General features: G+C 43.7%; 1 protein-coding gene across 7 annotated transcripts in view; it reads left to right on the top strand.

The window, feature by feature from the left end:
- LOC122557988 (AP-2 complex subunit alpha-2-like) overlaps window positions 1-12,456 on the top strand; it is a 102,998-nt gene that overhangs the window by 66,682 nt on the left and 23,860 nt on the right. For all 7 annotated transcript variants that reach the window (XM_087996813.1, XM_087996810.1, XM_087996811.1 and 4 more), the window contains 2 exons: window positions 3,369-3,600; window positions 9,295-9,462. In XM_087996813.1, the coding sequence (XP_087852939.1) occupies window positions 3,369-3,600; window positions 9,295-9,462 (400 nt within the window). The remainder of the gene's footprint in view (window positions 1-3,368; window positions 3,601-9,294; window positions 9,463-12,456) is intronic.

Below are 12,456 nucleotides of genomic sequence, written 5' to 3'. Positions count from 1 at the left end.
GCCACCAAGGTTGATAGCTGAAAATGTGTTGCTGGAAAAGCGCAGCAGGTCAGGCAGCATCCAAGGAGCAGGAAAATCGACGTTTCGGGCATGAGCCCTTCTTCAGGAATGAGGAAAGTGTGTCCAGAAGGCTAAGATAAAAGGTAGGGGGGAGGGGCATTGGAAATGCGATAGGTGGAAGGAAGTCAAGGTGAGGGTGATAGGCCGGGGTGGGGGCGGAGAGGTCAGGAAGAAGATTGCAGGTTAGGAAGGCGGTGCTGAGTTTGAGGGATTTGACTGAGACAAGGTGGGGGGAGGGGAAATGAGGAAACTGGAGAAATCTGAGTTCATCCCTTGTGGTTGGAGGGTTTCTAGGCAGAAGATGAGGTGTTCTTCCTCCAACCATCGTGTTACTATGGTCTGGCGATGGAGGAGTCCAAGGACCTGCATGTCCTTGGTGAAGTGGGAGGGACTCCGAGGAAAAAGGCTCTCACTGTCCATCTATCTAACCCTCTGATTATCCTATATGTCTCAATTAAGTCACCTCACAACCTTCTCTCTAATGAAAACAGCCTCAAGTCCCTCAGCTTTTCCTCATAAGACCTTCCCTCCATAACCAGGCAACATTCTAGTAAATCTCTTCTGAACCCTTTCCAAAGCTTCCACATTGTTCCTATAATACGGTGACCAGAACTGTACACAGTACTCCAAGTGCAGCTGCACCAGTTTTGTACAGCTGCAACATGACCTTGTGGCTCCAAAACTCAATCTGTCTCAGCATTTGGAACGTATTGCCAGCTGAGGTGGTAGAGGCAGGCACGGTAGATTCATTTAAGGTGCGTCTGGACAGATGCATGTGTAAGTGGGAAGCAGAGGGATACAAATGTTTAGGAGTTGACCGACAGGTTTAGACAGTACATTTGGATTGGCTCAGGCTTGGAGGGCCGAAGGGCCTCTTTTTGGGTTGTAAATTTTCTTGTATCAATAAAAGCTAATATATCGTGTGCCTTCTTAACAACCTTATCAAGCTGGGTGGCAACTTTCAGGGATCTATGTATGTGGACACCGAATCTCTCTGCTCATCTACCAAGAATGTTACCATTAACCAGTACTCTCTGTTCCTGTTGTTCCTTCCAAAGTGAATCACTGCACTGTTTTCCACATTAAACTCCCATTTGCCACCTCTCAGCCCAGCTCTGCAGTTTATCTATGACCCTCTGTAACCTGCAACATCCTTCAGCACCATCCACAACTCCACCAACCTTAGTGTCATCCGCAAATTTACTAACCCATCCTTCTACGCCCTCATCTAGATCATTTATAAAAATGACAAACAGCTGTAGCCGGATGATGCGCTGTACATGGAGATTGGTGGGGTAGTAGGTGAGGACCAGTGGGGTTCTGTCCTGGTGGCGGTTGGAGGGGCGGGGCTCAAGGGCGGAGGAGCAGGAAGTGGAAGAGATGCAGTGGAGGGCATCGTCGACCACGTCTGGGGGGAAATTGCGGTCCTTGAAGAAGGAGGCCATCTGGGTTGTACGTTTTTGGAACTGGTCCACCCCACCAATCTCCATGTACAGCGCATCATCCGCCGTCATTTCCGCCACCTCCAAACAGACCCCACCACCAAGGATATATTTCCCTCCCCTCCCCTATCAGCATTCCGTAAAGACCACTCCCTCCATGACTCCCTCGTCAGATCCACACTCCCCACCAACCCAACCTCCACTCCCGGCACCTTCCCCTGCAACCGCAGGAGGTGCAAGACTTGCGCCCACACCTCCCCCCTCACGTCCCTCCAAGGCCCCAAAGGAAACTTCCATATCCGTCACAGATTCACCTGCACCTCCACACACATCATCTATTGCATCCTCTGCACCCGATGTGGCCTCCTCTATATTGGGGGGACAGGCCGCCTACTTGCGGAGCGTTTCAGAGAACACCTCTGGGACACCCGGACCAACCAACCCAACCACCCTGTGGCTCAACACTTCAACTCCCCCTCCCACTCCACCAAGGATATGCAGGTCTTTGGACTCCTCCATCGCCAGACCACAACAACACGACGGTTGGAGGAAGAGCGCCTCATCTTCCGCCTCGGAACCCTCCAACCACAAGGGATGAACTCGGATTTCACCAGTTTCCTCATTTCCCCTCCCCCCACCTTGTCTCAGTCAAATCCATCGAACTCAGCACCGCCTTCCTAACCTGCAATCTTCTTCCTGACCTCTCCGCCCCCACCCCAGTCTGACCTATCACCCTCACCTTGACGTCTTTCCACCTATCGCATTTCCGACGCCCCTCCCCCAAGTCCCTCCTCCCTACCTTTTATCTTAGCCTGCTGGACAAACTTTCCTCATTCCTGAAGAAGGGCTTATGCCCGAAACGTCGATTCTCCTGTTCCCTGGATGCTGCCTGACCTGCTGCGCTTTTCCAGCAACACATTTTCAGCTCTGATCTCCAGCATCTGCAGACCTCACTTTCCCCTAAAGTTGCCACCAAGTTGATTGTTAAGAAGACATATGGTGTGTTAGCTTTCATTAGCAGAGGGATTGGGTTTAAGAGCCGCAAAGTTATGCTGCAGCTCTATAAAACTCTGGTTTGACCATATTGGAATATTGTGTTCAGTTCTGGTCGCCTCATTATAGGAAGGATGTGGGAGCTTTAGAGAGGGTGCAGAGGAGTTTTACCAGTATGCTGCCTGGACTGGAGGGCATGTGTCCTGAAGATGAGTTGAGGGGACTAGGGCTTTTCTCATTGGAGCAAACAAGGATGAGAGGTGACTTGATAGAGATGTACAGGATGATGAGAGGCATAGAGTGGATAGCCAGATACATTTTCCCATGGCAAAAATGGCTATTACAGGGAAGCTTAATTTTAAGGTGATTGGAGGAAGGTTTAGGGGAGAAGTCACAGGTAGGTTCTTTATACAGAGTATGATGGGTGTTTGGATTGCAGTGCTAGTAGTGGTAGTGGTATGGACATTTAAGTGACTCGTGGATAGGCACATGGATGATAGTAAAATGAAGGGCTTGTTGGTTAGTTTGATTTTAGAGTAGGATTTTAGAGTAGCACAACATTGATGGCCGAAGAGCCTGTACTGTTCTATGTTCTACACTCTATGTCAGAGCTGAGGAAACTCAGCATGTTTGAATAGCATCGAAGAAGAGAGAAACAGAGTGAACATTTCAAGTCTGTTATGACTCTTCTTCATGTCTTTTCTTATGACTAAAACTGCCCGGTCCTTCAATTGATTGGTGTTTGATGAAGTTTACTGCATTCTAGTTGTTTGCTATTTGATAAAAACGGCATTATTTCAAAAGCATTTCATTGACTTTGAAGTACTTTGGATCATTTTGAGGTTGTGAAAGTTATTCTCTTTTGATTTTCAGCCCTTTAATACAATTCAGTCTGCTACATTCCAAGTTTCATCTGTGCAGTGTGCCCACGAGAGCTCTCCTACTTTCCACTTATATCAAGTTTGTGAACCTGTTTCCTGAGATTAAGTCTACCATTCAAAGTGTGCTCAACAGTGACAGTCAGTTGAGGAATTCAGATGTAGAGTTGCAGCAAAGGGCAGTGGAATATCTCAGGCTCAGTTGTATAGCAAGCACTGATATCCTGGTAGGTAAAGGAACCTCTGAGATGTATGCTTTTTAGTGTCTCCGCGTTGGCACCACTTTGTCTTTTCCTTGCCTCTGTTTTTATTCTTATGCTGTCATTGTAACAATTATGAGCTCAGATGTTTCATTAAATGCATAATTTTTTTGTGTGAATTGTTGTCACCATTTACTCGAGTTTACAGAATACCCCAGCTTCTTGTCTGTGCATATTATACCTGTGTTTGCCTTCCCTCAGTCTAGTTTTGCTGACTCTGTCCCCTCGGTTTCTCCTGGCCTGTACCAGCTCCCTCTGTCCCTTGCACTTGGTCTTGCCTTGGCTGTCCTCTCATCTGTCTAATGAATTTTTTGAATACATTCTAGATAGTTGCCTGGAGTGATATGTTCTAGTTCCAACAGCAGAGCAGGCTTAGATATGACGGTAACTAATACATTAGACTGAGTTAATCTAGTTAAGGGAGCATTTATCTGATGTTGATTATGACATGATTGAAATTTGAATTCAGTATTATGCTTGAAAATGTGCAACTTGACACAATGTTTGATTGTAGATTTTGTCAGAATAACTAACTGAATGAGTCAGAGAACTGACAGCAACATATTGGTGAAATGGAGAATAATTACAATCAGACAAGTTCAAAAAAAGTTTATTTAATATTACTTGAGAGGGAACAATCTACTTCGTAAATAAGCCAACCATATTTGACCTAAAAGTTTGCTTAAAACTAAAGCCAAGAGCATATAACAAGAATATTGCAAATTAATAGTTCTGGACTAGATATAGAGAAGACCAAAGCAAAGCAGAAAAAATAGTAACTGTGCTGGGACCTCGACTGTTCCATCTCTCATTAATGATTCAGATAGAGTGTCATATCTCTAATTTTGCTGACATCACCAAGACTGGTGTAATTAAGGAAATAGAGTTCAGGAGAATTCAAAGGGTTTTTACAAATACATTAAGGACAAAAGGGTAACAAGGGAGAGAATATGGTCCCTCAAAGATCACCAATGCAGCCTTTATATGGAGCCGCAGGAGATGGGGAAGATACTAAATGGGTATTTTGCATCAATGTTTACTGTGGAAAAGGACATGGAGATATAGAATGTAGGGAAAAGGATGGTGAGATCTTGAAAAATGTCCACATTACAGAGAAGGAAGTGCTGGATGTCTTGAACCGCATAAAAGTGGATAAATCTCCAGGACCTGATCAGATATGCCCTAGAACTCTGTGGGAAGCTAGGGAAGTGATTGCTGGGCCCTTTGCTGAGACATTTGTATCTTCGATAGTCACAGATAAGGTGCTGGAAGACTGGAGATTGGCTAACGAGGTGCCACTATTTAAGAAAGGTGGTAACGACAAGCCAGGTAACTATAGACTGATGGGCCTAATGTCAGTGGTGGGCATGTTGTTGGAGGGAACCCTGAGGGACAGGATGTACATGTATTTGGAAAGTCTAGGACTGATTAGGGATAGTTGACTTGGCTTTGTGCGTGGGAAATCATGTCTCACAAACTTGATTGAGTTTTTTGAAGAAATAACAAAGAGGATTGATGAGGGCAGAGTGGTAGACGTGATCTATATGGACTTAAGTAAGGCGTTCAACAAGGTTCCCCATGGAAGACTGGTTAGCAAGGTTGGATCTCATGGAATACAGGGGAGACTAGCCATTTGGATGCAGAACTGGCTCAAAGCTAGAGACAGAGGGTGGTGATGGAGGGCTGTTTTTCAGACTGGAGGCCTGTGACCAGTGGAGCGCCACAAGGATCAGTGCTGGGTCCACTACTTTTCATCATTTATATAAATGATTTAGATGTGAGCATATGAGGTATAGTTAGTAAGTTTGTAGATGACACCAAAATTGGAGGTGTAGTGGACAGCGAAGAAGGTTACCTCAGATTACAACAGGATCTTGATCAGATGGGCCAATGGGCTGAGGAGTGGCAGATGGAGTTTAATTTAGATAATTGTAAAGTGCTGCATTGTGGGAAAGCAAATTAGAGCAGGACTTATACACTTAATGGTAGGGTCCTTGGGAGTGTTGCTGAAGAGTACCTTATAGAGGTTTATAAAATCATGAGGGGCATGGATAGGGTAAATAGACAAAGTTTTTTTCAGTGGGATGGGGGAGTCCAGAACTAGAAGACATAGGTTTAGGGTGAGAGGAGAAAGATATAAAAGAGACCTAAGGGGTAACTTTTTCATTCAGAGAATGGCACATGTATGGAATGAGCTACCAGAGGCAGTGGTGGAGGTTAGTACAATTGCAACATTTAAAAGGCATCTGGATGGGTATATGAATAGGAAGGGTTTGGAGGGATATGGCCAGGTGCTGGCAGGTGCGGCTAGATTGGGTTGGGATATCTGGTCGGCATGGATGGGTTGGACCAAAGGGTCTGTTTCCATGCTGTACATCTCTATGACTCTACAGGGATCGTGGTTGCAGTGGTGGTAATCTTCAAGGAATCCATAGATTCTGGAAAAGCACCAGAGAATGGAAAAATTGCCAATGCAACACCTTCATTTAAGAAAAAGGAAGGAGACAAAAAGAAACACAGCTAATCAAAGGCTTATACCTGAAACGTCGATTCTCCTGCTCCTCGGATGCTGCCTGACCTGTGCTTTTCCAGCACCACAGTCTCGACTCTTGAAGCGTTTCACAGAGAATAATCAGGCACAAAGAAGGAAGTTTCATTGGAGAGATTTTAAGGAGGTTATGGATAGGGTTGTTGATGGAATTATTGAGGCAGAGTGATCTCGAGGCAGAGCTTATGACTGCTCAAAGTGAAACCCTGACAAGGTCTGAATTGGGAATAAAGTCGTGAATCACAGTTATTGTGATATGATGCTGGGTCAGGAGCTGAGACGTTGATGAGGGCCTGGGAAATGTGCGGCCCAGCTGCTTCTCTGAAATGTTTGTAGCTTATGAAGGCTGGCATTGCAAAGTTGCCAAGAACAAAGTAACCTAGTCGATAGGTGATGGGTAGGCTCTCTGTAGCAAGGGGAGCTTGACCAGTGGTAGAAAGCTTGGTCCAGAATTAGAAGCTAGGTTTGGGGTCAGACATTGCATACAGGTTCCCTTGAGGTCTAATTTGGTTAAACACCCAAGGAGTTGGCTTAATTTGGCTGATTTTTTCCAAATTGGATGATTTAATCTTGAAAAATTAAGTTTGAAAAAACTCTCTCCTCTATGCCTCTAGATTTTTCGCTTGATTCCCATTGGTTTCTCATATAAGATAATCAGTGGGTTAGATAAGGTGGACAATGAGAGCCTTTTTCCTCAGATGGCTAGTACGAGGAGACATAGCTTTACATTGAGGGATGATGAATATAGGACAGATGTCAGGGGTAGTTTCTTTACTCAGAGAGCAGTAGGTGCTTGGAACACCCTGCCTGCAACAGTAATAGACCCACCAACTTTAAGGGCATTTAAATGGTCATTGGATAGGTATATGGATGAAATTGGAATAGTGTAGGATAGATTGGTTCAGATTGGTTCCACAGGTCAGCGCAACATCGAGGACCGAACGACCTGTACTGCACTGTAATGTTCTGTGTTCTCTATGTTTCAATTTTACCTGGGCTACCTGATGCTACACTCAGTGGTGTTTTGATGTCAAAGGCAGTCATTCTTAGGCCATCACGAGAAATCAGCTGTTTTATCCATGTTAGCACCAAGACTGTAATCAGGTCAGGAGCCTTGTGATCCTGGTGAAACCGAAACTGCGCATCATGGGTAGATTGTTTCCACTGAGTGTTGTTACTTAGAGCTGCTGACAATATCTTCCATCACTCTCTGATGATGATTCACAGTGGGCTGATAGCGTAGTAATTGGCAGGTTGGATTTGTCCTGATTTTTTGTACAACATGTCTAGACAATTTTCCGCTTTGCCAGGTAGGTGTCAGGATTGGTGTTGTACTGGAACAGCTTGGCTAGGAGTACAGCAAGTTGTGGTGTACAAGCATTCACTGCCAGAATGTTGTCAGGACCCATAGCCTTTCCAGTATCCAGTGCCTCCAGCTGTTTGATATCAAATGGAATGAATTGAATTGGTTGAAGACTGGCATCTGTGATGCCAGGATCCCCTGGAGGAGGCCAAATGGATTATTCACATACCACTTCCAGCTGAAGATTGTTGTGAATGCTTCAGCCCTATCTTTTGCACTGATGTGCTCGGTTCATTGAAGATACGGATATTTATAGAGTCTCCTCCTCCAGTGAGTTGTTTATTTTCCACCAACATTCATTACTATATGTCCACAGAACTTAGATCTGTTCGTTGTGAGATCATTTAACTGCCTACTGTGCCGCATGGAGGTCAAAGTTTGAGTTGCTAGATTATTTTGAATATAAACTAACATGGTAGAGAATCACATAATGCCATGGGTGATTTCCTCACTGTGAAGTTGGAGTTTTGTCTCCATAAGGACTGTGTTTTGGTCCATCTTATCAATACAACCTTGGTCAGATGCATTTACAACACCGGGTTGATGAGGTTGAGATCAGATGGGCTTTTCGGTTGCGTTGGTTCTTAGCACTTGCTACAAACCCAATCTGTCAGTTTATCCTTTAGGATTCAAACAACGTGTATAACGGCAGGTACTGAACTGGTCTGACTGGTTTCATTCTCTTACTGCTTTGGTTGTGAGCTAATACAGCTTGGGTTTCTGGGCCATTTCAGGTTTGCCAAGTTACTGTGGATCAGCAAGCACATACAGAGTTGATGCTATGCTTCTTTCCCTAAAGTATGTTTGTGAACCAGTTCGGAACCAGTGCATCTTACTTAAGGTCTCCATTGCTCTGATATTAGCTTTATAATTGTATTCATTTAAATCAAATTCTGCAAGGTCCTTGAAGTCTTAGCTAAGATGTCAGGATTACTACTGCAGTATTATTATATACCCACAGTGCTGCTATCTCTTTTGGCTATAACATTTATAAAGTTGTCAAACCAGCCCACCCCTCTGCTTTGCTGGGTTTCTCGTGGATGCTGCACTGATTTGATTCTCTTGATGACTACCTTGCTGACCTTGTTGCAGATGTTTGTGGGTCGCAGGTACTCCCACATGTCACACCTGGCCTGGGGGACTGTTGTTAACTCCTGTAGCAACAAAAGGACAATAAAGTGTTTGGTTTTGTTGATCCCATGGTTAGGAGTCGAGGTTAAATGTGGACTGCACTGTGGCCAAGGATTAGAGCAAGCTGTTTTACTGGGATCTGGGAAGAGAGAGGGAGCTGTGGGACCTGGGATTGCATTAGCTAACAGGCAATTCTGAGAATGCATTAGGGAGCCAGTCAGAGTTGGTACTGAATTGGGGTTGGAGCAGCAGAGGGTATTATTAACTGGAGGATGAGCTTTGCCTAACATCTCAACCAAGTCAGGAGGTAGCAGAAGGAATGTAGACTGGAGTTGGAAGAAGGGGAGCTATGTTCTCACATAGTCCTGAACGCTTCCAGAAGGTGAATAATGGTGAGGACTGATATCTCCAAGGTATTGCTGCAGTATGGGCTGAAATGCAACATGTGGTCTATCTAGCTCTGTACAATGTCAGCCGAAAGGATTCCAGAGCCACTGTCAGGTATGTCAACTGGGATATTTTCACATTTCCTAATTGCGCTAGATTTTCCCTGTTGTTTACTGGGACATATTTGCAAAATTTGAACGTCCTCAGAGCGAACTGATTTATTTCTTGCTAGGCAACTGTTTTGGAGGAGATGCCACCATTTCCAGAGAGGGAATCTTCGATCCTTAACAAGCTGAAGAAGAAGAAGGAATCCAGCAGCTTGGCTAATCTGGAGGTGGTGAAGAAGGAACAGAATGCTGATGTTAATGGCAACTCTGAACTCACAGTGCTCCACTCCATGGTATGGGACTCAGAATGGTGTTCATTATGATTTATGTCACAGTCACAGGTTCCGCTATGTCAAATCAATAGGTTGGTTACTGCACAAGACATGACATCCAGTCATGTCTGTGCCAGGCCTTGTAGGAGCAACTCGACTCTCTCACCTTCCACCTTTCCCTGTAGCTCTGTAAATATTTATTTCAGGTAATTATCCAATTCCTCTTCTGTCCCCTGCCTCCACTGCGCTGTCGGGTTGTGCATTTCAGCTCCTAACGATTTGCTCTGGAGAAAAAGGTTTTCCTTTGTGCTGTTTCAGATTCTTTTGCAGTGTCCTCTGTTTTTCAATCTTTTTGCCAATGGGAAAGGTTTCTCTCGGTCTCCTCTGTCCAGTCCCCTTATGATTTTGAAGATCTCTATTAAAGTTCCCTCTCCAAACTTTTCTCATCCTTTAGTCTGACCCTGACTTTCCCTTTTGTCCTACCATCCTTTCAACAACCTAAAATCATTTTTCAACTTCCCCTTACTTCAGAAGAAGAATCACATAGTACTTGAAATATTTCTCATCACGACTGACTATTATTTCTGTTTTTATTTGCCATAATCTTTTTTTGCTTTTAATCTCTATGCCTCTAATGTATAAAGTCCAAGATCTCATATGCCTTGGTGCTGATTTCTCAACTTGCCCTATCATGTTCCGTATTTTGTTTCCATGTAAAACCAGCTCTCTGCTTTCCTGCATCCTCTTTAGAATTTTACTCTTTATTTTAAATTGCCTCTCTTTGTTCTTTCTTCTAAAATGTACTACTTCACACTTCTCTGCATTGAATCTCACTTGCTGTATTTCTGCCCATTCCACCCGACCGTGTCCCCTCAGTTTATAATCTTCCAAGTTATATTTCAGCTGCCCATTTTAAAATTATGGCCTGTACATCCTACTGTAACTAAGTTTTATATAAATTAATAAAAGCAGTGGTTTTAATACTGACCCATGGAGAAGCTGACCTAATGTCCCTACAGTCTGAGAGGCAACTATTTACCATGACTTGGTTTCCTGCCACTCAGTCAACTTAATATCCATGCTACCACTCTTCCCTAATTCCTTTGGCTTTCACTTGTCTGACAGGCTTGTTATATTGGACTTCGTTTTTGCAGAACCCCTGTATACCATATTAACCCACTATGTTAAGTCACCAAAAACTTAAGCAAACCAGTTGCTCTTTACAAATCCACATTTGTCCAAATGATGGTTAATTTTGTCTAGAATTATTGTTTGCAGATTAAAAACTAAAATACCAGTAGGCAATTTCCAAAAAAAGTACAAGTTAAGAACTTGGTAATTAAAATACTAAGGCGAGGTGATTTGTTGTAATTGCATGGTGTAGGGCCCCATTGTGGTTCATAATGACCACATCTGTAGCAAGTGATGATTGCTTGAGGAACTCTGCCTCAGAATAATAAGGTGGAGTCTGATCTTCCAATCCAGCGACACATCAAGGAGGGGGAGAGTTATCTGGATGCTGTGTTTCAGGAGGCAGTCACATCTCTTAGATTAACTACCTCAAATTCAGTCAGTGGTCAGGGACAGGAGGATGTGACTATGAGTGAGGCAGGCAGAGGGATTCAGGAGGTAGTGCTGATGGAGCCTCAGCCCCTGAGACTGTCTAACAGGTTTGAGATTCTTGCTCCCTGTGTGGATGAGTAGGGGCTGTAGGGAGGATGAGCCAACTGACCTGAGCACCATGCTACAGGGAGCCATTCATTAGAGGGGAGAACTGTGGTTGTAATCAGGGATAGTATTGACAGGGGAATAGACATGATTCTCTCTGGTCGGGATCGAGAGACGCAAAGGCAGTGTTGCCAGCCTGATGCCAGGGTTCAGGATATCTTATCTCGTCTGCAGAGGAATTTGGAATGGGAGGGGAAAGAACCAGTTGGTCTACATAAGTGCCAATAAAATAGGTAGATAAATGAAAGAGGTTCTGAGGGAAAATGAACAGCTAGAGGCTAAATGAGAAGACTGAACCAAAAAGTTAATAATGGCTGGATTACTACCTGAGCAACAGGTAAACTGGCACAGGGTCAACAAGATTAAACACATGGCTCAAAGGTAAGTGTGGAGAAACAGGTTAGAATTCATGGTACTTAGGCATTAGTACTGGGGAAGGAGGGAGCTGTTCTGATCAGATAGGCACAACCTGAATCATGCAGAGACCTGGCAAATGGCACAACTAGGGCTGTGGATGGACCTTAAACTTTAATAGTGGGGAGTGGGCTTGGTTGCCAAGAAAATTAATAAATCAAAAGTGAAGGACAAAGTAGGATTTCAGATTAGTGATGGGACTGATTGCTACCAGAAAATAAAAGGAAGGCACTGAATGCACAAATGTCATATTGCACTAAAGAATCACACCAGTTTAGGGAAATTCGACAATAGAACAAACTTAAAGACTTTGTATCTTAATGCATGAAACATTCGGAATGAGGTAGACAAGCTGATAGTACAAACAATGTCAATGACAATGTCAATGTCAATGAATATAAGCTCATAGCCATTCTAGAAACCTGATTACAAGGAGATTAAAACTGGGAACGTTTGACCTTTTAGATAAACATGCAGGATGGCAAAGGTAGTACTGTTAATAAGAGATGAAATGAAGACAGTTACGAGAGATTATCTAAGCTCAGATGATGTAGAATTAATTGGGTGGAGATAAAAAATAGCAAGGGAAAGATGATATTGATAGAAGTAATGTACAGACCCCCAAACAGTAGCCAGTCTGTAGGAAAGATTCTAAATCAACAAATAGTGGGAGCTTGTAAAAAGAACAGAGCAATAATTATGTGTGACTTTAATTTCATGTTGATTAGATTAAGAAATTGGAAACGGTGCGAACAGCAACAAATTCTTAGAGTCCGTTAGGGTAGTTTCCAAGAGCAATATGAAATGGAGCCAACCAGGGAACAAGCTATTATTGGATCTGGTACTGGGTAATGAGGTAGAATTTAGTAAATT

The sequence above is a fragment of the Chiloscyllium plagiosum genome, unplaced genomic scaffold, assembly GCF_037043375.1.
Source record: "Chiloscyllium plagiosum isolate Xiang-an unplaced genomic scaffold, Cpla_swu_hap1 HiC_scaffold_18, whole genome shotgun sequence".
NCBI classification, from domain to species: Eukaryota; Metazoa; Chordata; class Chondrichthyes; order Orectolobiformes; family Hemiscylliidae; genus Chiloscyllium; species Chiloscyllium plagiosum.
This window is presented reverse-complemented; position numbering and strand designations above follow the sequence as displayed.